General features: G+C 40.1%; 1 protein-coding gene across 1 annotated transcript; it reads right to left on the bottom strand.

Moving 5' to 3' along the window:
* Positions 1–1,381: 1,381 nt before the first annotated feature.
* EIF4E (eukaryotic translation initiation factor 4E) lies at positions 1,382–25,780 on the bottom strand. The gene is made up of 7 exons (XM_040064073.1): positions 25,666–25,780; positions 16,649–16,755; positions 14,932–15,027; positions 12,948–13,011; positions 10,954–11,067; positions 8,376–8,515; positions 1,382–6,503 (listed from the first exon to the last, which is right to left on the bottom strand). Exons 1-7 carry the CDS (start codon positions 25,681–25,683, stop codon positions 6,389–6,391), a joined length of 654 nt encoding a protein of 217 aa, XP_039920007.1. The 5' UTR covers positions 25,684–25,780; the 3' UTR covers positions 1,382–6,388.
* Between the last annotated feature and the right edge of the window lie 218 nt (positions 25,781–25,998).

The following is a 25,998-nucleotide window of genomic DNA, read 5'->3' as shown; positions in this document are numbered from 1 at the left end:
GCAGGTGTCCCCTCAGCAATGCCATCACTCCTGCTGCTGTCAGACAGCTGTGCAGGGACAGCTGGACAGCACCACCTCTGCTGAGAAACAATGACCAAGGAAAAGCATCAAATCCATGACAAAACTTTCTTCTTCCCTTTGTATCATTTCCACATTTTGCCCAAATGTGAAAGAATCACCTATTTCTTAAGAAGTCATCCATATCCAGTGTGGTTTTTGCAGCATGTTGCTCAAACATTTACTGCTGTTACAGCTTATGACCACTCTGCACCATTACGACCCCCACATGACACTGGCAAAGCACCAGTTTAATTACAACAAAAAGAGACATCAATGTGGCCTTGTCACACTCACAAATTTTAAATAACACTGAGGGTTTGGGGCTACTTTAGCCATAATTAAAGGAATACCAGAACCTTGAAGAGGGAATTTACCTTAAAATTCCATTAAACTGTCAGTGTGCAAATCTATTTGCCAATTTTTATTTCTCCCCAAATGACCTTTGAAAAACCCTCATGGCCTGAGGTGGGAGGGAAAAAAAAAAAAAAAATCAAACTTCACTTCTGCCCTTGATGCGCACCTCCCCCTGCCCCCCCAGCTGGTGGGTACATGGAAGACACCTCAACCAAAGAAGCAATTAGGACTTAAGGGACCTTTCTAAGCTTTTTTCTTCTTTTACCCAAACACTCTGGGATGCATCTGTCCCCACATGGCAGCCTGCAAATTTCTCCCTCACATTTAGGGAATGTACTGAAGGATGAATTTTCCAGGTACAGGGAAACTCTGAAGCAGCACCTCCACCTCAGGACTTTGGTAGTCACCATTTCCTCACTGCAGGAGCACTCCCACCTCAAACACATGATATGAACTGAGGCCATGTAGTGAGGGTAATTTACAGCCAAGTCAGTCACTCTTTTATCAGAACACCTCTCTGGTGCTGAAGCACACAGTTGTGCAGTGATAACACCTACACAGAGTTTCTTTCTGGCACTGAAGCTCCCTGTGGACAGCACAGGCAGACCAAAGCCCTCCTGTGACTTCCCAGTGCTGTCTCCAGCTGTTTGATGCCACTGCAGTGGTGCAGCAGGAGCTCCCATTCAGGGTTCAGCTGCAGTTTCCTGCTGGTTGATCCACTACACCATATTTAGACTACTCCTTCCTACTGGAGAAGCTGGTAAGCAAGGGAAGAGCAGTGATTTTGCAATCGTGTTACACCAGTTCTGTCTAGAACAAGGCTGATGTGTGGGTGAGCTGCAGGAGCCCCAGTGACACAAACAAGCTCCAAACTGAAGAGTGAACACAGGTTTCAAAGTAGTCCCATACTCATTTACGTTTGATCTGCATTTCTCTACATCCCATACAGAGTCAAGAAGCTGAGACATTAGTTCCTCAGAAACTTTATTTTCATTCAAACTACAGAAAGAAAGTAGTACCTTCCAATTTCCCGTTATATTTTCTGCGTATTTGTACGGCTCAGGGCAAGATGCACTAGGATAAACTACCCTGTACATACGGAGGAAGATAAGGCTCAAAAACTAGCTTTACTTCAAAGAATGCCAAACCTTACCCTAGAAGGTTGGCTCCAACTCTTTGATAACAATAATAGGCACAACATAGGAAAAAAGATTGATCTAAACTACCTATTGTAAGCAAAAATCCAATAATTCATTACAGAAAGTCAAAGAAACCTTTTAGAAATAACAAAACAGTTTTCTACTTTGAAAAAATAGATGAGTCATTTTTGCTTTATATACGATATATTCACACACACACACTTTCAAGTATCATTTTCACTATTATCATACTTACATGGCTGGAGATTAAAAAAAATGAAATCCCATAAGCAGATTATTATGCCAAAGAAGTCACAAACCGTCTTTATCTGGGTTTAGCAACACCTGGAATTCTCCACGGTATCACAGTGACTAAAAAAAGCAGTGACTAGACTCAATGTAATTTTTCCCTTTATTAAACATGTTTTAGTAAGGCTTGAAAAGCATCAGGATTTAGAAAAATGGAGACAAGAAAAGCATAGGCAATCATAAAACCTCATGCACTCATAAACCCCACAAATTCGCAGCTAAGCTTGTCACACGCTCAGTACTAGCAGGGAACAACAACAAAAAAATTCTGAGTTATGTTTGGTTAGCAGGCAAACTGATACCAACAGGCAGACTTCAGCTAAGATGTTTTTACATTTAAGGCATCACACAAAATAACAAGTTAATGCTGGGAAGCATAACAACCATCATGTGCACAGCCATAATTCACATTTAGCTCTGGACATCAGAGCCTGCTTTATTTCAAAATGGAAAGGCTAGGAGGGAATCCCATAGTCTTTTGGGAAAGTGCCAGGCAGCCATCAGGCAAAAGGAAGAGTGGCCGTGGTTTTTATCACAGGGGAAGGAATTTAAGTGCTTAATAAAGGCTTTGCTGCAGTGCCAGACACCTGAAAACAGGTTTCAGCAGAATACAAAACTTCTAAGAGCTAAAAGACAGAAAATCTGTTCAAGAAGCTGCAGTGAATGGGTATCCCAACAAAGAGATTGAAAATGGCAAGTCCTTGGGATTGAACAGCTCCTGGAGCTCTGAAGTGATGGTGGAGAGGTGCAGCAGGTGCCTTCCATAGGACTAGTTGCACACTGCTTGCTAATGTACTCTGCACTTCTGCCATCCAAAGAATTTAGATGGGCAGGTTGAAATGTCTCAAAATGAGATAGTTATACCCATTTCCTTCCTGGTCATGTCATTTCCATTTGCCTGTTTCTTGCCCAATGGGAAAAGGCACAAATTCTGCTTTAAAAAAATAAAAGAAAAAAAAATATGACCTTAGTAAAACCTATTCACAAATCAAATTTGCAGAAACCGTTGACTGTTTTTAAGAGGTCAAAGTCATCTAAAAGTTAAGTGCCAGGCAGCCTGAAAGCTTTACGGTTTTAACTATCAAACGTAACTGTCTGGTAGAGTACTTGAACACAGGATGTTCTTAAAAACTAGTTTTAAAACCATCAGGCCAAGGCTCAAAAATAAAGCTTCTTGGAAACATGGGAGGTCACATACCAAAGGGAAGATCCATGTCACTTTAAGAGAGTAAAATACAACTTTTTAGGTTTGGGGTTTTTTGCATTTAGTAAGAGTCCCAGAATGGAGTCCAGAGTACTTCTTCCAAATGAGTATGAAAGGTTTCCACTAGGTAGGATGGAAGCTTTGAGCTTACTCCAAGCCACTACTCCAAGTTTCCAGAATTTGGGTAACATTAAAGTTTCCTGAGCTAGAAACACCCTGATGCACAAGACAGTGACAGAGCAGCAGGAAAAACAGAAGTGACAACAAAAAGCATTGCACAGCCCAAGATTTAACATCATAGCCAGAAGCTGACAATTCACACATTCTTTATCTGTTGTCCCATCTTCACAGGCTGTATTTTGGCACATTCTTACACCTCTTCTAGCACAGCAATTCCTGCTGTCTTTCCCTGCTGTGCTGGTTGTGTACCACATGACCCCGCTTCTGAAAAGATGCTTTAGACATTTACTCTGTAGTCTTCCCAGGCTTGCTAAAACCACACATTGACAACAACCACCCCTTTAGCTAGGAGTTTAATGACACTGAGTATTCGGCATCAATACAAGATACTTCAACATTTACTGCTTTGTCCTCTCCTGAACCTGTGGCTGTTATATTACTATGCAGAACAGAAAGCTCTCAGCTTTCTCCCTAAGCCCACAAACACAAACTACACCATTATAATCAGAAGAACATTAGTATGCAGCACAAAGTGATTTGCAAGCTAGAGAAAACAAGCTCTGTGGTCATTTGCTTCCTCAAAAAATGAATTAAAGGCATAGGCTGTATGTTTGATAAAGCAACCATGCCAGCTAATTTCCTCTCAAGTCTTCAAGAAACACTACACTTGTTACGTGAGCAGCAAAGAGCCTCAAATCAACCTGCCTGCAGTTTTCATACTACAGGCAAGTCAGCTGGCTGCTTCAAGGTTCAGGCTCAAAAACCTAAGGCCATACCAAAAAACCCTATCAAATTGCTTTTCTCCATGAACAAAATGCTGCTACCCTAAACAGTACTCTGGTCAGTCTCACAGCGAAATGAACAAACCCAATCCTATGTAGTTCTCCCAAGAGCACTCAGGTTAATCTTGTTACAAAAGGGCAGCACTACCACTGTTTCCAGTGACACTCCTTTGAGAGCCTGGCCACTGTGCTCCCAAATTGCACACACACAGTCACCCCGTGGGAGGCAGATTCATCTTCACACTCCCGTGCATGCAAGCAGAACTGACGATTAGCTGAAGCTGGGAAACAGAAACAGCCATGGACTGCTATATTCTCCTATCAATGGACTTACTAAACAAGCCTAAATTGCTCTGCTCAATCAGAACAGGGAACCAGTGACAGGAGAATCCAGCACACAAATAGCCTCAACAGCTCTCTCCACATTCACCAGCTACCCTGCTTAATGACCAATACTGAAGGTAAAGTATCTTTAGATAGAGATGGGCACTCTAAGTGTTGCCATTAAACAGCCATAATGATCCAGATGTTTTTGGCATAGTCTGATATGCCTCTTATGACACATCTCTGATCAAAAGTGTTCAAGTCTATTTCAGCACACAGACACTTCAGTGTCTCAATCAGGCAGATTCAACTAAAGCTTCGCTGCCAGTGACTAAACTTGCTTTAGTAAGTTATCACAAAGATCAAAACCCCAATAAAGCACCTGCCTTGACACTTAACTGAAAAAAGGCTCCATAGCCCTGGCAAGATCTTTAAGTACATCACACACTTTAAAAAATAAGCAAGAAATCAGCAACCAATAAAGCACTGATTTTGCTGCATGCTCTGCTTTAAGAGGTGGAAAGACAAAACCTCCTATTTTTTGCTCAAAAGAAGTGAACTCAACCCTCAAAATCTCTTCCATACTGTGAACTTCCAAGTAAACTTAGAGCTCTCCTGGAGTCACTTTCAAACAATGAAACAAAGCTTCAATTAGTCAGACATAGGTAATAGCAAGCTATCTAGATACTCATACTTTTATTTGTAGCCATGTCTCCGGTATGCTCTAATTGTACTTTTATGCATTCTACCCTTTGAGCAGAATCACTCACTAAAGCACTTTTACTGTAGCTCCTACCTGAACTAAACAGCTTTCTGTGTACCCCTGAAATTCTTGGTTGGGCAGAAAACAGAAGTCAAAAGAGAAACAACACAAACCATGATCAATTAGACCAAGCACTAAGAAAGAACAGTAGCCACATTGATATAATTCCACTTTGATTTAGGGTGCTATCTAATAGGTTTATTAAAAGTTTCAACAGACTATAGCTCCAGACTTTATCATCTTTCTTGGAAGACACTACAATAGAAGCCACAGTAGAGACTGCCTTGTCACAAGAGGTACAAATACTTGCTGTATAGATGGAGAAATAAAAGGACAAATCTAGTTGTCTAAAAGACAATTCACTGTACACATTTTATTTACAGTTTTGTACACTGTCTTAGTATGAATGGGACCGCTTTTCTACTTGAGCCATTTAAACCAAAGCAAAATAACCTAAGTAATACAAAGTGTTAAAATACAGCATAAGATACAAAAACAGACATACTATTTCTAGTAAGGAATGTAAATTATGGTGTTACATTAAAAAAAATTCCACATTTATGTTCAGGAAATCACAGAAAAAGATCACTGATTTGACTGAAATGCATAAATCTGTAGCAAAGCTTTGATGTTACAAAAAACCAAAAAATTACCAAAGAATGCACAAAATTAATGTTTATTCCACCTTTGTCATATTCCCAGATTCTTCACCAAATGTTACATGAGCAAAAACAACTGAAATCAAAATATCACTAATGTTATCAAATAGGGAAAACAAATAAATTAATCTAGCAGCCATCAGCATAGGTTACAGCAAAGATGATGCTGTATAAAAAAAATGCTAGAAAACTGTATGCACCATACTCTTTTCCAAACCAGCGAAATCTTACTGCATACAATGCAAGTGTAAAACAGAGTAATTTCCTGCAGGTACAGAAATGCAACTTCTTTTCTGAATACTGTGGATAAACAAGTTATTTTTAGCAATGTTTCTACCAAGCTATTACAGAGTGGGCCAGAAACACATTTATGGATTTGGGGGGTGAAGAGTACTAAAATTCCAATTGGTAACGGTTACTTCGGCCAGAATAGAAAAACTGAATATAGAAGTACAAGACAAAGGCAAATGAGACTTCTCACAAATCTTAGGAACATTTAGATGGAAATCAAATTTAAATGTAGTCCACTCTGCTTTTGAAGAGGCTTTGGTTCAGCTCCCAATCTCGATTGCTTGACGCAGTCTCCTATGAAAGAATACTCAGAAGGTGTCGTCTTAAACAACAAACCTATTTTTAGTGGTGGAGCCGCTCTTAGTAGCTGTGTCTGCATGGGACTGATAACCAATCACTATCTTTGGAGGAAGTCCTAATCTTTCCTTGTATACTCTCCTGGAGAGGAAAAGAAATAAAACAACAGTTTAAGCAAAGTCCTTAGGAAGGAATTAGGATCAGGACACCTGCTTTTAAGATCTGTGGACACCATTTAAAAAAAAAAAAAAGTCCTGCCTATTCAGAAACAATTTCTCAGACTTGAATAAAGGACTTGAAACATGATTTTTCTAGTGTATTGCATCTAAAACACATTTACAATTGGGTAAAATGACTTACCACATATAATAGGATGAGCTCTTGCAAAAAATATTTAACAGGCCTAAATAAATGCAAAATGCAGGGACTCTACACTGCATTCATGTGAGTATCCTTGATATCAGAAAGCTATACTTCCAAACACAGAAAGAAAACAAAGAACTCATGGTTTGTGATTCCAGAACTACTGAGATGATAAAGTCACCTGAACCAAAGACAACAGCAATTCCCTGAATGGACAGTTTTAATCACCCCACACATAGCAGCTGCAGAGTTGCTGTCTTTCCTTTAACTACTGACAGAAAGCAGACCCCCACAGACCTGGTGATAGGCACCTTACCCAACAGAAGCTTTAAGAAAAACCAGCTTGGATCTTACATCTTAAAGAGAAAGAAGCAGCAGTACCTGCCTTAGACACAAACATGCAGACACAGTGTTCCTTAGCAGAGAATGAGCTGCAACTCACTAAGGGCCACCCCTGTTTGGAGTTAGCATAATACAGGAGCCAGCAGGCAACATAACTTACCTCGGTCCTTGTACCAGTTTGCCAAAATCTTAAATTTTTCACAGTTCTCTAAAGGACTCAGCTCCTTAGTTAATGGTTAATACCATTCTAAAATGCTCTCTGATGCCTACTAGGTTTATTGCAACATTCTGGCAGCAGAAGACAAACTCCATAATGTTACTTATTATTAAACACTTACCCTTGAAGCCTGAAAACATGACTGTATAATAAAATTGTTAGTAGAAGGCAGACACAGGTTCTTAAAGGCCCAAAAAAGGCATACATCAAAAGAGCCATCAGGTAGTGAAACAAGTAAGCTGCTATGCCTGACAGTTCAAGTTTGGCTTAAGACAGAAGCACTAAGCCAGGAAGATAAATATTTTCATTGTTTTGCATAAGGTAAATGGCCTACAATGACAAATTTAACAGCAAGTTATTCCAAAGCATCAGTACTACAGAATCCAATACTTGTGTAATTAGTAACTGTAATCACATAATTGTGACAATAGTAACCATGTAATTAGTAATACTTGCTACATACTAGAGCAAAACATGCATTTTCCATAGCAGACTCATTCTGAGATAACTAGTGTCGCTTACTTAAAGACTATAGCATGCTATTACACAGGTCAAAAAACCCATGAATCTCAGCATTGCTTTATCTGTACTTAAACAGAGGCAAAATGTAGGAAAACACCTGTAAAGTTTCACAGCACATCACTGAACAGATTTCTTTTTTCCTCCAAATTTAAGTACAGCCTTCTGTGCTTAAGATTTGCAGCATCTTACCTTTCCTGACTTATTTGCAAGCATCACTTTTTAAAAAAAAAAAAATCTTATCAATGCTCTACTCTTAGTGACTACCCACCTTTACAAACTGCTGGCTGGAAGAGATTGCACATTACCTACAGTTGTTAATTACAATACCTCATTGCAAAATGAGAATTTTTGCCAAGATTTGTACGTGGGCACGTGCTAGTAACAACTCTGTACTGCTGCACTACCTTCACTGTGGTTTAGAAATGAAGAATTGAACACCATTTGGCACAGCTGCTTAAGCCTGGGATAAGCTCTGCACAGGCTCCACTTGCCTGGAAGGACTGTGTCTCAACTGGCTTTACATGCACGGTTACCCTTCACACTGCCGAGGCACCCAGCGCGTTACTTACCCTATATGCGTAACAGCATCCCTGTTTTCACATTCAGTTGTCCATATTGCTATTTTATCACCCTTAGTTCTAACATTAACAACAGCACCACACACATCATCACTGTAGTCATCGAATGACTCCCCAATAAGGCACAGCAGCTGTGAAAGAGAAAGCAGTTCAGAGTCAGAATAGTGTTCTGTAGGCAAGCACTCAGCATACACAAGGACTGAGGAACACATCTTACAGCCTACAGCCACTTGCTATACAACAATCATTTTCTATTTATTGCAGTGTCTTCCTGAAGTTCCAAATACTCCAAGTGAACATACTCTAGTAGGGCATCTTCCTTCTAGTCTGAATTTTCCATTCCTCCTCCTCTGCCACCTGCTGCAAGTTCTGACACAGCTGATCATTTCCACAGTGCTGCCTTCCCACCCCATCCTCTCAATCCAAAACAAGAGAAGAACTAAGCCACTATACGCTTAACACAGATGGACCAATCCGAAATTTTAGGTGTTTCCATCCATTATCTAGGAAGAACCTGGTAAGGACTATGTGCACAACATCAGGTACATAAGGTTTAACTTCAATGCTGAAGTCTATCAATTCAGAGCTAAATCCGACCGCAGCCAGATAAATGCTATCCAATGAAATGTTACTTCCTATAGACACAGGAAGCTTCAGCGTTTCCATAAACTCTAAAGTGGGCATCGATGATCCTGAACAGGGTTTAGTACAATGGACCAATGCAGGTGCACAAGAAACACATGATTCTTCCTCCCAGGTTTCTAGCAGTGAAGCTTGGAATTGGCCAAGAACAGCAGACTGAGCAGGGTCACAGCCCTGTGCAATGTGCTAACTGTGAAAGCAGTATTAAAATCTTCAGCTTGCAACTTGTAAAACAAGCTATGCTGATATTCAAAACTAAGGGTTTCTTGTGCTTGACACAAGACTGTGGTGGACTACGCTGAATTAAAAAAATATATCTGCACGCTGAATCTGCAAATGGACACTTGTTTCCTTCACTTTCACAGTACATTAAATACACTGCTGTTATATCAGTTTTCTGATATCACTTATAACATTTGGAAACTCAACATATTTGCAACTTTTCAAACAAAGCAGGTCTTCCAGTACCCATCTGACGCACAATGGCTGGCTTACTCGAGGAAATACAAAAAGGACAAAGCGAATGAATCACATATAACTAGACATGCTTTAAATGTTACACCCAACTGCAGGCTGCACACACTCACTGAGTAATTGAATCCATAAATGGCTATGGATCAAACCACACACAAACATGCAAAATATCAACCGTCTTAGTTCACACACAAGCAAAAATGACTACCATGCTCAATAAACACTACTCAGGTACATTTTTCACAAATGTTGCACAACATGGAAAAACATCTTCTCAAATTAAGTTTAGTTTACAGTTAAGGTCATTATATTATAATAAAAATTTGCTCCAAAGGGGAGTTAATAAAGGCTTTGACTTCTATTGCAGAAAATTGGTTGCATATAATTACTGGAACTAGAAGTGACAGGGTTGTTTTAGGGCACATATCACAATCACCTAGGTATTTAGGCTCTGTGCCATTGCTCACTAAGCTAAGCAAAAAGCAGAGCCTTCCAGCCTTCAGTTTACACAGTCTATCTATGTGTTTCCAAGCCATATGTCATGGCTATTAGAAGTCAGGACCCACATATGCATTAGGCCACGTACATGCAGCAGGATGTTAATCTGCTCATGTGCAGTCACACTGTCCAATATTATAATGCTCTCTTCAAGTCACTACAGTGACTACAAAGATCCTGAAAAGTTCTGACATTTTGGACACCTCTGCTTTGATTCTGAAGGCCGTATCTCCCTTTCAAAGGGGTGCAGTACTCCTTGCCTCTCACAAAAACAAGGACAAAAGATGAGAGATTTGCCAAGACTGCTGTGCATTGTCCTGTCTGCAATCCACGTCCCTAAAGATCGCACTGGACTGTCTTAGGCTATTCTGAGTCAGTTCCTAGAAAACACATTTTTCTATAATTCATTTACTGCGATCCACACTAGAAATGTATTTACCACTCAATTCTATTCCAAAGAGATAACAATGGGAAATTATTTTTATTGTGTGTATATACAGGATTAATGTGCTATTATTATCTATCCCAGCATTAAGATAAATACAGAAAGAAAAAAATCTGCAGGTCCCTTGTTCAACAAAGCCAAAACCTGAAAACTATTCACTTTTAAAAGCTTTTCTAAAACAAATTGTTTTATCAATTGAATCAGCAAGCTGCACTCAAGACAACGTATTTTTTTCACAGCAGTTCAACGGTCATGTTCTGTACATGACACAGGAAAAGCTTAATCTGTCCTGCAGAACTCTCCCTGTTGTGCCAGTTACAAGGAAGTATTAGACAGAATATAACCACATGAAGGATCACCACTGAAAAAACACACTTCAAATACAGCCTGTCAATAAAACCATACACAACACTGCTGCCAAGAAGTTGAACAGTGTAGTACACAAATATCAAATCCATTGAATGTATTTTCACACAAACACAAGACTCCTCAGCTGCCACTGGTGCTTACTGTCTCTAGCCAGAAGCGATCAAGGTCACTTCGTCTCTGCTGCTTGTTTAGTGTGATTAGCCATCGGCCTCCTCGCTTGTTCTTTTCATCTTCCCACATGGGTTCAATCCCATCCTGCAAAGAAAGGCCACAAGTGAAATCAGACTCCATACCTACTTTTCCTGAAGAGCCACCAAAAGGTGGTAACTGGAACAGTGAGTTAGGAAAGAAGTGTACAGTTTAAGACACATACCAGAATGTCCAGAAATACTGTCTCACACCAATATCAAACTTCCAAAACAACAAGTGCACACTCTAATCAATTTTTAGTTCTACAGAAGCATCACAGTCTGGACAAAAGTCTTAGCTACATATTACGTTAAAAATCCTGAGGCAAAGACAACCACCTGCTTTGCCCTGCATGAAACCAGAATGCAGCTGCTAATTTTATCTGGAGTCCTTATTTTATGTCTTACACTCAGTGCAAGATTAGCCAAGTACTTCACTTATGCATCCAGATTATTTCACTGAAACAGACACCTTCAGCAGTCTCTCTCAACTTCCTTCACACACAAGGTGAAAATAAAGAGGGTTTTCACTGTTGGGGAGGGAAAATAATATCAAGATACCCTTTCAAAGCAAGATCCGATTCACATTTTGCCAGTGGCCCTGCACTGAATTAAATGATTCTGCATGGGCTGATACAGCAAAGCAGCCAGCTACTACTCCCGTATCAACCAGCTATGCTCACTGCAGAAAATCCTTAAAAAAGTAAATAATTGTCTAGACAGAGGAATTCTGTTAAGAGCTGCCCACAAAGAATTGCACAACTTACGGCTGAAAACTAAGTGTTCAACATACAGGACGGAGTGGTGTCATCTCACTTTAAATATAACACCCTCAACTGGCAGCTGCAGAGCTTTAACTACTTCATCACCTTTAAGAGGACCTCTTAAGAGGTCACAACTGAAGGACGGTAGTGAGAGATTGCCCAGAAGCCTGAAACAGTTGCCAATTCTATACCTGTTCCATGAAGTTATATAATTATTACTGCTTGATGACAAGCAAACAGAATAGATACAGATACTTACAACACAAATTAAGGATCCATGTAAAAAAATACAAGCATTATCCATAGATATCCTAATCTCTGAAGGGCCTACAGCCTCTTAAAATTCTAGTAAGGTTTCTTAGTCACCTAGAATATCATTACATTCCCAAACCCAAGCAGCATCACCTCTTCACCACACCCCCACATGCTGGGTCTACAAGCAGTGCACACAGCCTGCTGAGGAGCCCCAGCCTGTGGCTACATTCTATAAACAAAGGAGGAGCCAGGCACCAGCACTTCAGGGACTATTTAGGTGCTGGAATCCAGAAAGGAATGACAGAAACACTAGCAAGCAGTTAGGGTTTAACTTAGAGCCACAGTTCAGATCTCCACCCCAGCTGAGGCGTGATTTCATGTACACTTTCCATCAGCATCTCCTATTGATTCATCTGGACACTTCCTCAGCATGTTCTAATTGTCCATGTTGGGTGCACTTTTCTATTTTGTGCTTAAGTATTACAGCATTTAACTGGTAGCATAAAAATTAATAGGACTACTGTGCAACTAGCTAGTAGTACCCTCATGGAATTACCCATAAGGAATACTGGGCAACACTGCTGCCTCCCACAGACTTAACTCATTTCATAACAAGTGACAGAGCTGGTTAACCTTTCTTATTAAAAAATGTAAACTGAAGCGTTTGCACAAACATAGAACGAAACACTAATAAAACACAGATTAAAATCTATTGTCTGTGATGAGTGTTAAAGCAAGTGCTTGCAGTTTCAGAAGTAGTGACAACCTGACTTTCAGACAGCACATGCTGGGGACTTCCTCAAAAAAAATTTAACACCTTTATAACATTCCCAACTGTGTTCTTAGATGTCTTAAGTGAAATATTTGGACAGTGTCTTACTTAGTCAGGAAACATCCTTAACTAAAGAAAAAATGTTAGCAAGCCTACCTTAAAGAGCGAGTAGTCACAACCAGGCATTAAATTACTAGAGAGCTGGATATGGTTGTATAAACTATTGGAGGGAAAAAAGCAGGATTAGAAACTAAGCACTGTTTTAAGGTACAAAATTCTTAAAGAATTTAAGACATATGACCAAACAAAGCCCAAAAATTAAGGAGCAATAAAGTTATTTCAGATGCAATCCTATTTCTTAAGAATTTTTAACAATATAAAAGTATCAGTATTAAGATGTTCTAGGCTTTAAGCAGCAGAATGGAACAGGAACCCCACAATTATTTTTAAACTCGTTTCCAATGCTTTTTTTAAACCTAGTTCTAAACCTTAGAACTAAAGTTCAAAGTTATTAGGAATGTAACCCAGAGAGCTTTCATGACAACAGGTTCTGTGTTCATGTATATTCTATACATTTATGGAATAAGGATAATTGCTTATGTTTCTAGGGCTACTCTCACTGCTGAGAGTGTTTTTTAGGAGAAATGTTTGACCTTGCTATTTGACATAGTACCCTAGGTAAGAATGCTATAGGCCTGACAATTCAAATTAAGGACTCAAAAGCCAAGAACAGGTGATAGGCAACAAAAAATATATTCAGATTTAAGAGTACATAGTGCCTCCTCCTCAAACAAGGAGAGAGATGCCTTTTTTCAGCCCTGCACTGTGAGGGTCAGACTTCAGACTGCACATATTACAGCCAAGTGTAGCCCCAGACCAAGTAATACTGAGGCACAGTTCAGCATCAAAAATACTGATTCCTGTGATGTTCTAACAATGAGAAATCACACACTGGAATTTATAACATCAGTTAAAAATTCAACAGTTTACCTTGACACTGAAATTTTCTCCCCAGAATGACACACCTATTTCCCACTCCAACCACAAAGGAGCTGTAACTGAACTGCTGGTGGCTGATTCTGTACCTTCACTGCAGACATCTAGATTAAGCACTTCTTAATCACCAAGACTATCTCTGTTATAGAAGCTCAAAAACCAACCCTTAACCAACTTTAGTAGTGAGCTTCAAACAATTCAGCTGCCCATCACACACCCCACACCACTGTCACCTGAGCGAGCCACAGTTGGCAGACAACCCCACAGCAGGAATGGGAAAGCTGCTTACAAGCCCAGACTCCCATTCCCTGTGAGGACTGCACCAAGAAGTTACTGAAGGGACAGAAGCATTTTTCCTCCTGGTGCTAATGGGTCACTGATGGGTCCTATTCCTACACTCAGACCCCATTTCCCTCCATGGGGATCACATCCAAAAAAAAGTAAGAAACAAAAATAACCCTACCACTCAATGTAGCGTGAAACACTAAAATCAAAGATATAACGCGCTTTTTTCCCCCCACTCTCAATTTTACAGTACTTGCATTTGATCCATGTTTCAGCATTATGACAGGCAAAAATTTGATTGAAGGAAGTGTTTGGAAAGCACAGGCCCACCTTTGAAGGGTTTTTATTGCTCTTGGAGCCTAACCACTCTCACAGACCTTCAACTTCAAGGAAGGTCATTTCTTCTGTAACCTCTAATGAATTTGTTTCAACGATGCCATTAATCTGCACGAATCTCAAGTACTACGCTCCAGATTCAGGCACTCTTGCACACGTGACATGAGCCAGAGACAATTTAATCAAGGAGGAAAATGTGTGGCCATTGAAGTGGCAACCAGTTGGCCACCAGAACTTACAGGTTCATGTTACTGTGAGATAGCTATTGCACAAATTAAATGTTCTACACATCTCTTCTGTACACATAAGCAGTGCTGCAGTGTTTCAGCAAGACAACATGCATTTAAAGGATGAAGAGCTCCGTTCACATTTTCTTCAACAGACTTCACCTTCAGTTTTGCAAATATTTCAGATTACACAAGAATCTGCAGTTAATGGAGTACTTCGTGGCTTTTTTGATTTGGACATAAGCTTTGCCAACAAACCCCAGAATTATCAAGCAGATTGATAAATCTTTACTTACGCCCAAAAATCTTCAACAGTATCGAACTTTGAGATAAGACGAAGATTCGCTTGCCAAGTTTTGCTCTTGTCATTTTTAAAAAACCAGAGTGCCCATCTAAAGGAGAGCAAAATAAAGACATCTAGAAATTAAAGTGTATTAAAAATACAATTATTACTATTGTTACATTCAAACTAATTGCAAACCTTAATATATTATGATCACAGAGGTCAGTTTTCATCAATAAGCTACCTGATCAATTCTTTACAGACCAACAATGTTTGTGCTTTTAATACAAGCATCATGGCAGATTTTATCAATCCACTAGGTAAATATTTTAAATAGCTTTGGAATTCTTTTAAGATTCAGATGTTTCTCCTTGCTGTCACTGCTAAACTGCTATCCTCTACCACAAACAACTGATTATGGCCTAAAACAACATCAACTATTCAAACTGGGCTCCCTGGCAAGTGATTTCCTTGTAAAGGTTACATAAGCAAATTATATCACTCCAAAGCTATGTATGACATGAAAGCTTCCCCAGCACTCACATCCTAGGAAAGCATAAAATTTAATGGAAGCTGCATTAAGCTTACTAACAGCAACCACCTCAAATCCACACAAATTGATTGTTTCAAGTTTTAAAATTAGCATATATATAGATGAGACTAAATGAAAAAAATCACTCTGCTGAGTACAAATATCAAGATAAAACTGAACCTTTCAGACAAAGCTGCTCTTTCTGAATCTAAAAAGCATCATAGCAGCAATTAAAAATGCTGGAAGAGGATACCTACTGAAGCATTTATCAAACAGGTGGTTTCGGTTTTTCTTCCACTCTGATCATTTCACTAGTGTTGAAATACTCAGGTTAGCACTAGACTAGATTTATTTCTGTCAGCAGAGAACTTTAAGTCACTAGGTGTCAATATATTGTTTTGAGACTCTTCCTGACATTTCAAACAGGTTTAGAAGTTTACTCCTTTCCAGTAATAGCCTCACTACCACTTGTAAGGAAGTGTCAGCATCAATTTAATTAAAGTGTCTAGAGAAAAGAGAAGGAGGATGGAAGCTGAAAGACAAGAAGGAAAATGGGATACATGCAGCAGAGCACTACAGGGAAGCATTGTTTTCCACACTTGCCCAAAACTTAGAAAAAGAGTAAGGTATCACTAGGTAAAAGATACCTGCCAACAACGAGCACTGCGCATTCCCCTGTAACTCATCAGCTCACTGGGAGAAAGTTATTTCCAAGCTGGTCTTTATGAAGCTGTAAGAGGGCTTGAATTTCTCACTAGCTTTGAAAAGCAATTTTAACTACTAGTTTTTACCACTGGCACCTTAATATACCCAAATACAAGGCAGAATGCAAAGTTTTCCAGTTCTAGTGGGCAGCAGCTTCACCTCAGTATCAGCCTCTTAAAACACACCAGACAAAAGCAACAAAAGCTCTGCTTGCCTCCAGCTAAAAGTAAAGCCATGCTCTTTCAAAGTATCTGGCTGCATTTGGAAAACTTGCAAAGATTTTCAGCTTCTGTAACTGCCTGAAAAAGACTCTGAATATTAACATATCAATCAGATTCTCCTTACTCTGCAACCTCACTGCAGAAATCTTAAAAAAACCCCACCTTAAAACTCCCAAAATACTGCTAGAGAATGTAAGGTCAACAAGAGTTGCACAGCCACAGGCATTTTTCTGTCCCTGGAAAAACTACAATCACATTTCTGTGCCATTTACCTGTTTTGTAGTGGATGTTTAATATACTGTTCAGGGCTGGCAACCTCCTGACTAGGTGCTGGCTCGATTTTCTCCTCTTCTGCAGGTTGGGGGTTGGGAGTAGCTTCCTGTTTGAAGAAAGGAGTTATTAATACATTCCTTCCCAATTTTTATTGAAGTAATTTAGTTCCCTGAAGTTACCTTAGAAAGGGTGAAGCTAGGAGTTCCTGTAATTTATCTTAATTATGGGCCCAAATCACATAACAGAAGCAGTTTGTATCCCTTTATTCTTCAACATCTAAACATGTCCTACAATAAACACTAACTGCAGGAATTCCAATTTTGTTGTTCAGTAATTTGCTTCCTATATAATTTGTTGCCAAAATGGTCTACTATACGTATTTGTCTAATTTTGCAATGGTTTTGAATTGAACGCTATTTCAGAAATATACAGTATGTTGTCTACAATATGCCTATCTAAAATAAATTCAGAGTAGTAATTTCAGAACAAAAATTATTTTATCAGCTTCTGACAGAGCATCATTTGAAACAGGAGTACAGGCCCTGTTACTTAGAAAAAAAATATCTACTAATATAAGTAGAAGATAAAACTAAAATAAAACTCTCAGATCTAAAATCAGCTATTGCAGGCAGCTAGAAGCCAAGCCAGCACATAGTTATCTTTGTATTTGCACCATCATCACGAACCAAACAGCAGAATTTCAACATGCATCAGTTCTCCAATTTCCAACTGAAATAAATATACTTATTGGTTTAGTATGTATTAGATTGATTTCAAGAGTTGTTTTTTCAACTTTCTAGATAGAGACAACTCTAGAAATTTAACAAAGTCATAAATTACATTCTCTCTGCATGCAAGCCCCCTCAGGCTTGTCATTTAGTTCAAGTCACTGTGTCAGGTTTGAAATTCTAATGCCTTTCCTTTAAACCAGGGAATACAAAGCTTTATTGTGAGGCCAAGTGTCCCTACCAGTTACCACCATCCCTCCCTACTATGCAATCCATGCTAGAATATGATAGAAACACAGAATGAGGACTGGAGCTGCTTCCCAAGAGCTAACACAAAAATGTCTATACAGCTGACCCCACGAAAGAAAAAGCACTTCAGTAATAAAAATAAAAGCTAACTACGGCAGACCCAAAGACTCTAGACATTTCCAAACATGGCAATATAAGAGTAGTATTTAAAAATTAATTTAAACTTTGTGGTTTTAGAGAAAAAAGTAACACAGGATTGAATTAAGTAATGCTAAGTAATTTAATTAATGGAACAGTTTACTCCAGGCTTCCACATACATTTTATCACTCCAAAGCCGTTGAAAAGTAAAATGGATTTGAAGTGATAACACTGTTCAGTCTTTAGACTCAGTTGGCAAACTCTTCTCGATAGCACCTAAAGATCTGTCTTAACAGGGATTTCCTTTTCATTAGCAATATATTTAGCATTAAATATGATATTGTTTTATATCAGAAGTTACTCCTTTATGGTTGAAAATAATCAAGTGTGCTTTAGTTTAAGAGCCCACCTAGAAAAACACCTCATTTCAGAACATTCACATGCACCTGCATTCACAGCAGAGACTGAAATGCCAACATCTAACAGGAGCACTTGGCCAGCACTTTGATTTACACAGTACAACAGCGCAATTCCCTTCCTCTTAATAAAACTAAGTACTTTCTGAGGATTCCCCAAAGGGATCATCACTGACAAATCCACAGAAGCACAGTGTTGAACAATCTGCCACATCTCCTCCAGTGTAATACTATAAAAAGCTAAGCAAACCTTCAAAAAAAACTTAGTAAGTTCTTGAAATTCTATCTAGAATAGAATTTCTAGTGTTAACCCCACTTATTTTTGGTACCATTCATCCTTAATCACACAAAATCATCCCACTGAGTAATTCAAGACAGAACACAAAAGCTGTAGAATTCATCAAGGAAGCACTTTTAATACTTCCTCCTTCATGTTTTCTGTATAATATTACAAAGAAACAAGCACAGACAACTAAAGTTCAAGTGTGGCCCCTTCAGGGGCTTCTAACGAGAAAATTCAGGAAAGTTTCACGTGCAAATACAATAACTCTACAAGAAAAATTCTGATGTTCTAGAATAGCACTAGGTTTTGTGATAAAGCTTGCTTTCAGTCAATACTCTGCAGTTGTGAATCTAATATTCAAAACTGATTTACAAATACCATTACACTAGGAATTCCAACATCAAACAGACTCACTCTTGCTGAATGCAGAGTTATCTTTCAAAATCAATTTCAGTCGAGAATCTCATGTTTGCTCAGCAACTAGCTTTCAACATACAAAGAGCTAATCCCAAAGTCTCCCTGGTCACTCTTCCAGAATTACCACAACTACAAAAAATGGAACAATCAATACAAAGCCACTGAGCATATGCACGGCTGAACTGTTTCATAACTTCTAACAAAAGACAACATTAGAAAGGATTAAGGTAGCACATTCAGACAAAAAGGGAAATGCAATAAGCCTCAACACCTGCCTGGTACACTGATGATCATCCTCCACACAGCTACATGAAATCCCATTTTTGGACAAACAGAAGACATCTGACTCAGCACAAGCATTTGACTTAAGCTGCCACAATACCAAGTCGCTTTAGATATTCTGAAAACTACATGGCATTCACGAAACTCAGACTAACCATTATTCAAGCTCCTGTCCAAAATAGAAAATGACAGCTCAGCTCCAAGGCCCAGCTAACTATGACCTTGACCCAGGACTGTACCACTCCCCTCCAAAACAATGCCACCAGAACACTTTTTTTTTCCCAGCACCAGGCTGCCTCATCAAGGATAGCTACAGGTCTACACACCAGGTGTAAAGTTGGAAGCAGAACTTATTATTAAAAACCATTATTACTAGCTGGTCTCAGAGAGAAGCCTAAAGCAGCTTATTCTCATTTCCTTCTATTTCCCACAGCCATCAAGGAAAAAGAACCATTTTACTTCTCAGCTGGTTTTATCAGCTCCTATTTCCTTTCATCTTATCTTTATCTCACTATTCTGAGTGCCAAATTGAAATGTTAGTATACCAAAGCATTTTTCATTATTAGTCAAATAGAAACTATATAAGTTCGTTAATTGGTATTTAAAGTCCATTTAAAGCCCTGGTATCCAAGAAATTCCACAAGAAATTGCATAGAATTCTATTCTATAAATACCACATGAATTAATGTTACTGCCTACATTTTAGCAATTCACAGCTTGAAACCCTGCAATACTATTAACCAAAATCAGACTGACTCCACCAGTAGTTTCCAACCTACTTTATTTAGAATCCTTCGTAATACTTTACCATTGCTTATAACTAATGTACTCTTTAACTTAAAATTGACTTTACACTAAGTAACCACTGCGTTTGCTGCTTTTAAAATATACGTAATAAAATAGGGCAGTATTACCAGATAAACTGGAAAGCTTCACATGGCCAATCCCACTTCTCATACACAAGACAGCACATAATTAAGTGACATTTACTCACTACCCACATAGTTTTTGATGTAGGAATCAGCTTGCAGAAATCCATGAAACATTTGCCTTCTCAGCATTTAATGACTCTGTATATCTGCAATTACTTGGATTCTGACACTTGCTGATTTAATTGGTGTTATTTACTGTAGCTCCACAGCACATAATGACCAACATATCAAAGAAAGGTGTGCAAGTCACCAGGACAGGAAACAAAGAGCACCTACAGTAAAAACTGCTTCATCAGGTTTGTCTATTAAGGAGAATAAGCAGCTTGACTAGGTTTTACCAAGGGTTTTCAGAGGCTGCCCGGACCACATTCATGTCATTAGCTGTCTACAGAAGCTGTTTAGCAAGTCCAGTTGGAGTGCGACAATTATTGCCCAAAAGGACATAACTCAGCACTATTATGCACCTGTGGTGAAAGCTAAGAGAATTAATTAATGGAAGAGGCTTTCCAAGTCTTCTTGCATCAAACAAAAATAAGTTACATTCCAGAGTTTTCACCTTCTTGTTTAGGGTTTCCAAAAGATAAAAACTGTATGCCCCAGTTACCCGATGTCTTGGCAAAGACAATTTCTACTATCGGCTGATCCTTATGCTTCTTGCAGGTAACTGCAATTACACTACAGCCAGGATCATTTCCAAGGCACAAAATTCAAGAGCTACTTACTTCAAAACACCCTGGAGACCAAAAAAAAAAAAGCACACCCACAAGCAAGGATTATATTCTGTAAGAAAACAAATCAGGTGATTTGACCCACAACTAAGAATGTACAACGGTAAAAATCACACGTAGTACACATAATGGCAACTGGAAGAGAGGTACTAACAGCCGCCTGCTACCAATTTACAAGTGTGAAGTAGATTTCCAGACAGCAGGACAAAGTAAGTATTTCTACTTGTGACACAGCAAGGCCTAACAGAGAGCAACTACCCCAACTGCATTCATTCATCATTACTTAGAACAGCAGAGATTTTTAGAAAGGCAATCGCTATTAGAACACAAACATTGAACCTGATTTTAACTGAGTGACATCCCCTCAAATTACAACAGAAATGCAACACACGTACAGGAGAACAGAATAAAAGGCCAAGTAAAAAAAATAAAAATCACACACCTCCTCCATTGTCAAAGGTTTTCTAGGAAGTATCACCTCAAAAAGATTTAAAAGATACAAAGACTATTTACAGCCCTCTTGACTTCTGCAAAATGGGTTATATATCCTCGAAAACACCTATCAGATTTTCACCAATTAACTCACAAACTTCTAAATAGCATTAGCAAAACAGCTTTCAAGGAATAGCAAACTACCTCAGTATCTTTGTGGGTTTTGTAGCTGCCTAAGCAAGTTGCCTTTGTGCAAACACCTCTTACCCCAGTCTGCATTCTGCTGCTGCCTTTGCTAATAAAACACAAAATCTACCCATGGGATGAGTTTCTGAATCTAACATTCTGTCAGTTCTAAATCATTCAGACAACAAAATTTCCCAAAACCGCTGGCGAGAACAGTTCCGACGACTCAAACAATAAAGAGCCTCTAGTCTCCCCAAACACTCTTACACAAAAGACCACCATGTTTTCCAAGTATACTGAGGCCCTGGTTCAACAAAGCATAGAATTTTATATCTGCTGAAAATCTGAGACACATTCAATCTTCAGAAAATAATTTAATGTAAAATATATGAATGGTCAAGAGAGAGGTCTTCAAAGAAAAAGTACTGTATACATTACAGGTATACCCAGTGATTGCAAAGGATGTCAGACATACAGGTTAGCTGATGAACAGCACAGCACACAAGAAACAGACCTCTATTAAAAAAATCCAAACCCTTTTAAACAGTTAAAAATTGTCTGCCTGACATCCATTATACAGAATCAAGGACAACTGGCACTTAAAGGCCACTAACAGCACTCGTGTTACAGCACTTGCATCTGTATATCACACAATTACATCTTCCTAACGTCAATGTCCTACAGAGGAAAGGGTTTTCAACTTCAAGAAATGAGGATGACCAAAAGCTAATAAACAGCTTCTAAATTTAAGTTTAACCTTGACTATAGAATATTTGAATGTGAAAGTCAATTTACCTAAGAAAAAAGTCACATCACATTTAAAGTCCGCATTCGTCTGTCACAATGCAGGCACTCTCTCAACATCTCTTACTTAATTCTCCCCTCTACCTCCTCAAAATTCAAACCAATCTTTACAAAGCCAAAACTCATCAAAAACTTCCCATGTACCTCCACACCTGCAGGAGGTACCAGTAAATGAAACACAGCTTGATTTCATTGCTATTTTTATGTGTTTCTTTGAAATAAGTTTGGTACTTTATATGCTGTGTGAATTGTATAATTATTCAAAACTGCTTTCAGAAAAGTGTTTATCTACAAAAATAAAAGATGTGCAACACACTCGTCTTAGAGGAAGCTCCATACTCAGAAACGCTACTTACAATTCAAAGCTTTATGACAGATATTCTCAATTATTAAACAGCACAAAAGATGCATCTATCTTGTATCATTTCAGTAAAATGCAATGAACGAGCAACTGCGGTCACAATACAGCAATTCAATGCTATACTGACTTCAAACAGAACAAGTCACTAACTTTTACAGCAGAAATACCCAGCAATAAGAGTAAGTCTAAAGCTGAATTAAACTTACATGCTAAGTTCTGCAAATAATGCAAAATAAACAGCTTTCAGCCTACATTGAATTTTAGGAGCTATCACGAACTTCCCACAATTTTAAGGTCCTACACCACTATGTTTGTAACCCCTTGAGATAACAGTTTCATTTAAACAATTTTGATTCCCACCTGTGTATGATTACCTTCTCAAACAAGCACTTTTCAAATTACAGGTAACTGAAACATCACTGTTGTATGCTTAAAAAAAAATTTAAATTTACAAGAATTGCATTTATAACAATAACTGCCATTATGCAAAAATATAAAAGAAACGTGATGCTATTTCCAATTTGCACTATGAGGGATTAGATTTATATGCACCTAGAAGTTACAGGCTTTGTGGAGCTACACTTCTAAGTCACCTCTGGTAAACTACTGCTTACTAAAGCATTACTGCTGATTTTGTAGTTGACTTTATGGACTCTTGCATGGTGTTACCTGATCACATTTAATCCTCAAAGGCTGCATGAGCACTCTAACAGGTGACAGTTCTGCATAGTCTCAAAAATTAATTTAGAATATTTTTTAAAGAAAAACCTACACATAACAGAAAAACTGAGAGTTTTAACCTGTCAGTGTTGCAAAGGTCTTCCTCTACAGTAGAGAAGTATACCCCTATGCAATTGGGCTGTATTTATTTAGAATAATCTTGCTTTTTTTGGACAACTACTATGGGACTCTCTACAGAACTCTAAACTCAAATCTCCATATTTAAGTCTGAAACATTTTTTCAATGTAAAACTCTCAGAGCATGCTACTTTTGAAACCATTAGAATCATCACTGACCTTTATCAAAGCCTGTATAAAAAGAACCAAAACCAACCCATACTCAGTTGTATTTTCAATTCCCAAGATGCATTCTCCCACCAGGAATGCATTACAGAAGCCATCTCTACAAACCCAGGTTCAGATTTTGCAGGCGAGCAACAGAAAGGCCTCCCTGTGACCGAGATGTAATCCCTAACCACACATGCAATTAAACTGCTCAGCTGCAAAGCACGCAGTATTTCTGCAACGCTGTGCACCTCTGACCTCAGTCACTACACAAGTCTAACTTTAGGCTTAGGTAGGAGAAGTCAGCCCCTTATGAGGACAATAAATAAAGACTTTGTTATTTACTTCAATTAGAAAATAAGCAAGCACAGCTGGTCGCTGACTCCTAAATGCAAACACACTGTAGCTACAGCAGAACACTCAACAACTGCAGTAATTTCTTAAACTGTTGTTAAAGCTGAGTGTTGATTTATCTTCTACTTTTAGGGGCTCAGCACAACTGCTTATGGTGCACTGGATCTGGGAAATCAATCTCGCTGGGACACAGCATGGCAAAACCAACTGTTTACTTTCTGCTACACTAGGCTCAGATCTACCTCAATGTGCAGATGGGAGTTAATGGAAAAAATGGTGCTAAGACAGTTTTTGAACCAGCAGCACAGTGAAAAAGCCACAAGGCCCAGGCCTTTAGAGTAATTTTCAATTTGTAATGGCCATATTACAAATTATTTATCATAATTCCTACTAAGCTCCACAGTCACCACAAAGCACAGCACTGAGAGGAAGCCCTCATCTTAAGACATGCGGGCAACAACTTGAAGATTAGCTTTTGGATGTGAAAACAAGTGTTGAACACTGAATGAAGAACACAGGAAGGATGCTGCTGGCAGTCTGTCTTGCACTCTGACAATCCCCCCGTACAGAACTGCTGCCATGCAATTTATAAACGCTGACCCACTTCAATCTCTTCCTCAAAGGAAAAAATATAGGGTTTAGTTCACAGAAGAAAACCATTAAGAGAAAAATCAGTGTCCCTTATGCAAAAGGGCAAAATTAGTCTTTATTTAAAACCACTGATTTTCAAACTTTTTTCACTTTGTCTAAATGCTACAAAGCCACCCCAAAAAGCATGCTGGCTATTTATTCACAGCTGGTAAGCAGAGCAGCAAGAGACCAGCCCTCCTTAACTGGGTTTTCTTGAAACCCTAACAGAATCTTCTGCGGTCCACTCCTCATGATACACAATCATGTGGGATTAGAATAACAACTGTACTTGGATCATTTCCAGCTGCTCCAGCTCATTATGGAAGTGCAGGCTGGGGCTACCTTTGTAAGACCGAGCCTAACACCATGAACATAATTTATCACCTGAGGAAAAAGTTAAAAAAAAAAAAAGAAGATACTGAATTATCATAAAAGGTCTGAATCCGCCCCCCCCCCCCCCCCCAAAAAAAAAAACCAACAAAAAAACTCCCAACCACCCTCAAATAAAAGATGACACAACCTGGAAAAGAAGGTTTCGTTTGCCTAGTCTCACCCGCCACGCATGTGTGACTTACCGACCCCGCACTCCCTCACCGCGGGCCCTCTCCGCGGGGCGCAGCGTGCCGGGGACGCGGCCCGTCCCCGCTGCCGGAGGAGCCGCCCCTCGCCGCCCGGCTGGCCGCGGCGGCGGGAACCAACATGGCCACCCCCACCGCGCCACATGCGCCGGGCGGCCGCCGGGGCCGCGGGCGGGGCGCCACACAATGGGCGCCGCCGGACCGCCGGCCTCGCTCCCTCCGGGCCCTACCGGAGCCGCGGCCGCACCCGCCGTACCCGGGCGGCGGTGCCGGCACGGTCGCGGCGCCCGCCGCCCCCTCCCCCGCCCCGGCCCCTGCGAGCGTGCGCTCCTCGCCGGCCTCCCCGGCCAAGCCGCCTGCCTCCCGCCCGCCCGCCGCGCTCTCGGTCGTCGCGGTCGGCGGAACGGCGCCTCGACAAGGAGAAAGAGGATAAGGATGCGGTGGGAGGAAGGCTAGGCAAAGGCGGGAGGGAGAAGGGAACGCGGCACTCACCGGCTCCACCGCCGCCATCTTAGAGCGCTCGGATCGCGGACGCACCGCGGGGCGGGGCGGGGGCGGGTAAAGGCCCCGGGCCGCACGCGATTGGCCGCGCGGTGGTCACGCGCGGCCGGTGGCCGTTTGGGGCGCGGTGCCGGCCGGGAGATGTAGTCGTCAAGCGCGGGGGGCGCCGGGAACCCCTCCTATTATCGCCCGGGCAGGAAGAGGCGGGCGGGCGCTGGAGTGCCCTCTGGCGGCCGCTGCGGGAGGGGCACCGCGCGCTCTGAGCACACGGAGCGGCTCCCGCGCTCCGGAGCCACTTGTCCCCCGAACACAGCGCTCCGTGGC

This window comes from Hirundo rustica, chromosome 5, assembly GCF_015227805.2.
Source record: "Hirundo rustica isolate bHirRus1 chromosome 5, bHirRus1.pri.v3, whole genome shotgun sequence".
NCBI classification, from domain to species: Eukaryota; Metazoa; Chordata; class Aves; order Passeriformes; family Hirundinidae; genus Hirundo; species Hirundo rustica.
This window is presented reverse-complemented; position numbering and strand designations above follow the sequence as displayed.

Coding starts and splice junctions, on each gene's coding strand:
- EIF4E (XM_040064073.1), bottom strand. Junction 13,012..14,931: donor ACTGTTGAAGATTTTTGGGC/GTAAGTAAAGAT, acceptor TCCCTCCAATAG/TTTATACAACCATATCCAGC. Junction 11,068..12,947: donor GTGACTACTCGCTCTTTAAG/GTAGGCTTGCTA, acceptor CTTTCTTTGCAG/GATGGGATTGAACCCATGTG.